The 1,297-nt window shown below is 35.1% G+C and overlaps 1 protein-coding gene across 1 annotated transcript; it reads right to left on the reverse strand.

Annotated features, from left to right (window-relative positions):
- On the reverse strand, positions 1–593 carry LOC107629453 (probable polyamine transporter At3g13620; the record flags this gene model as incomplete). Its single annotated transcript, XM_016332255.2, is given in 1 exon segment — positions 1–593. A coding segment is annotated over 1 exon segment (425 nt), but the record flags the coding sequence as incomplete, so codon positions are not given.

Consider the following 1,297-nt stretch of genomic DNA (forward strand, 5'->3'; position numbering starts at 1 on the left):
GGGATCATCAGTTTCAGATAGTCTATGCAGAGAACTGGGTATGAAGCTAAGTTTATGACGGCGCTGAAGAACTTCCAGAAGCCCATGAGGGAGCCCCAGAAGGGCCCAAAGGCTTCATTAGCCCATATGACAAAACCACCGTTGCCGGGGAAAGTTGTGGCCAATTCAGCCGTGAGGAGTGCCTCCGGTATGCTCCATATGAAAGGGAACGCCGTGAAGCCCAGTAAGGCGAAGATCGGTCCTGCCGCTCCAACCGCCGCTTCTTCGCCGTACGGGCCGCCGGCGACCTCGAAGTATATGAGGAAGATTAGAGGGAGAAGTGCTAGCTTCTTTTGTGGCGGTTTTGGTGTGTTTGTGTCTGGGTTTTGGGTTGAATTCTCCACATCTTCTTCTGTGTGTTCAAGAAGGTGTTGGGAAACAACCATGTTCTTGTGTTGTATGTGATTTTTTCTTCTTGATTGTGGATTGGTTTGGCTTGGAACTCAAGCCTCTAAGAATTTATCATGATTCCAAATCCCATTAGATTCCTGTAAGATACCAACATGATGAGGATAGAAATTGTAACTCATTAATTAATTAGGTGCTAATAAAGTGATATTTTTTAATCATTTGTGGTCTATCACCTTAAAGAAAACGTTAAAAATAAAAAGTAATTTCTAAAAAATATTTAATTGAGTCATTATAATTAACATTAACTATCTCTTTAACTTGAATTTGAATAACCAAATCAATGAGAATAAAACTATTTCTGCAAATTAATTGCAATAGTTTTCACAGAAATCTTACATTATAATTTCACCTTTTTTCTTTTAAATTACCCAATTTCTTATTCTCTTTCAGCCACATACAAAAGATAAAAATAAAAGAAAAGATTAAAAGAATTGATAAGAAAAAAAAAAATTGGAGAAGATTAGATCATCGATCGAATTTCTGTTTGCATGAAGCAATGTAATTTGGATGCTACCTCTGTTTTTTTCTTCTTCTTTTTCCGTTGATAGGTGATGGCAATTGGAATAATGGCATTATGTTACAATATTGAAAGTCTTCAGAGAAATAGTTAAAATGAGGCGTGGTAAAAGAATGAATTTAGATACTAATTTTCGTAAACGAGTTTGCAATCGATGAATTTCTTTTCTCCTTTCATTTTGATTTTTTTTTTAACCTTTACTTTCATTTTTTTATTTTTTATTTTTTGTTGGAACAGATTCAGAAAATTGAGTGGTGTGAGCAATTTGGAAAAATTGCAAAAGGAGGCTTTTTGAAAGCTATTGTAATTACTAATTTGTATAATTAGTTT

The sequence above is a fragment of the Arachis ipaensis genome, chromosome B03 (assembly GCF_000816755.2).
Source record: "Arachis ipaensis cultivar K30076 chromosome B03, Araip1.1, whole genome shotgun sequence".
NCBI lineage: Eukaryota > Viridiplantae > Streptophyta > Magnoliopsida > Fabales > Fabaceae > Arachis > Arachis ipaensis.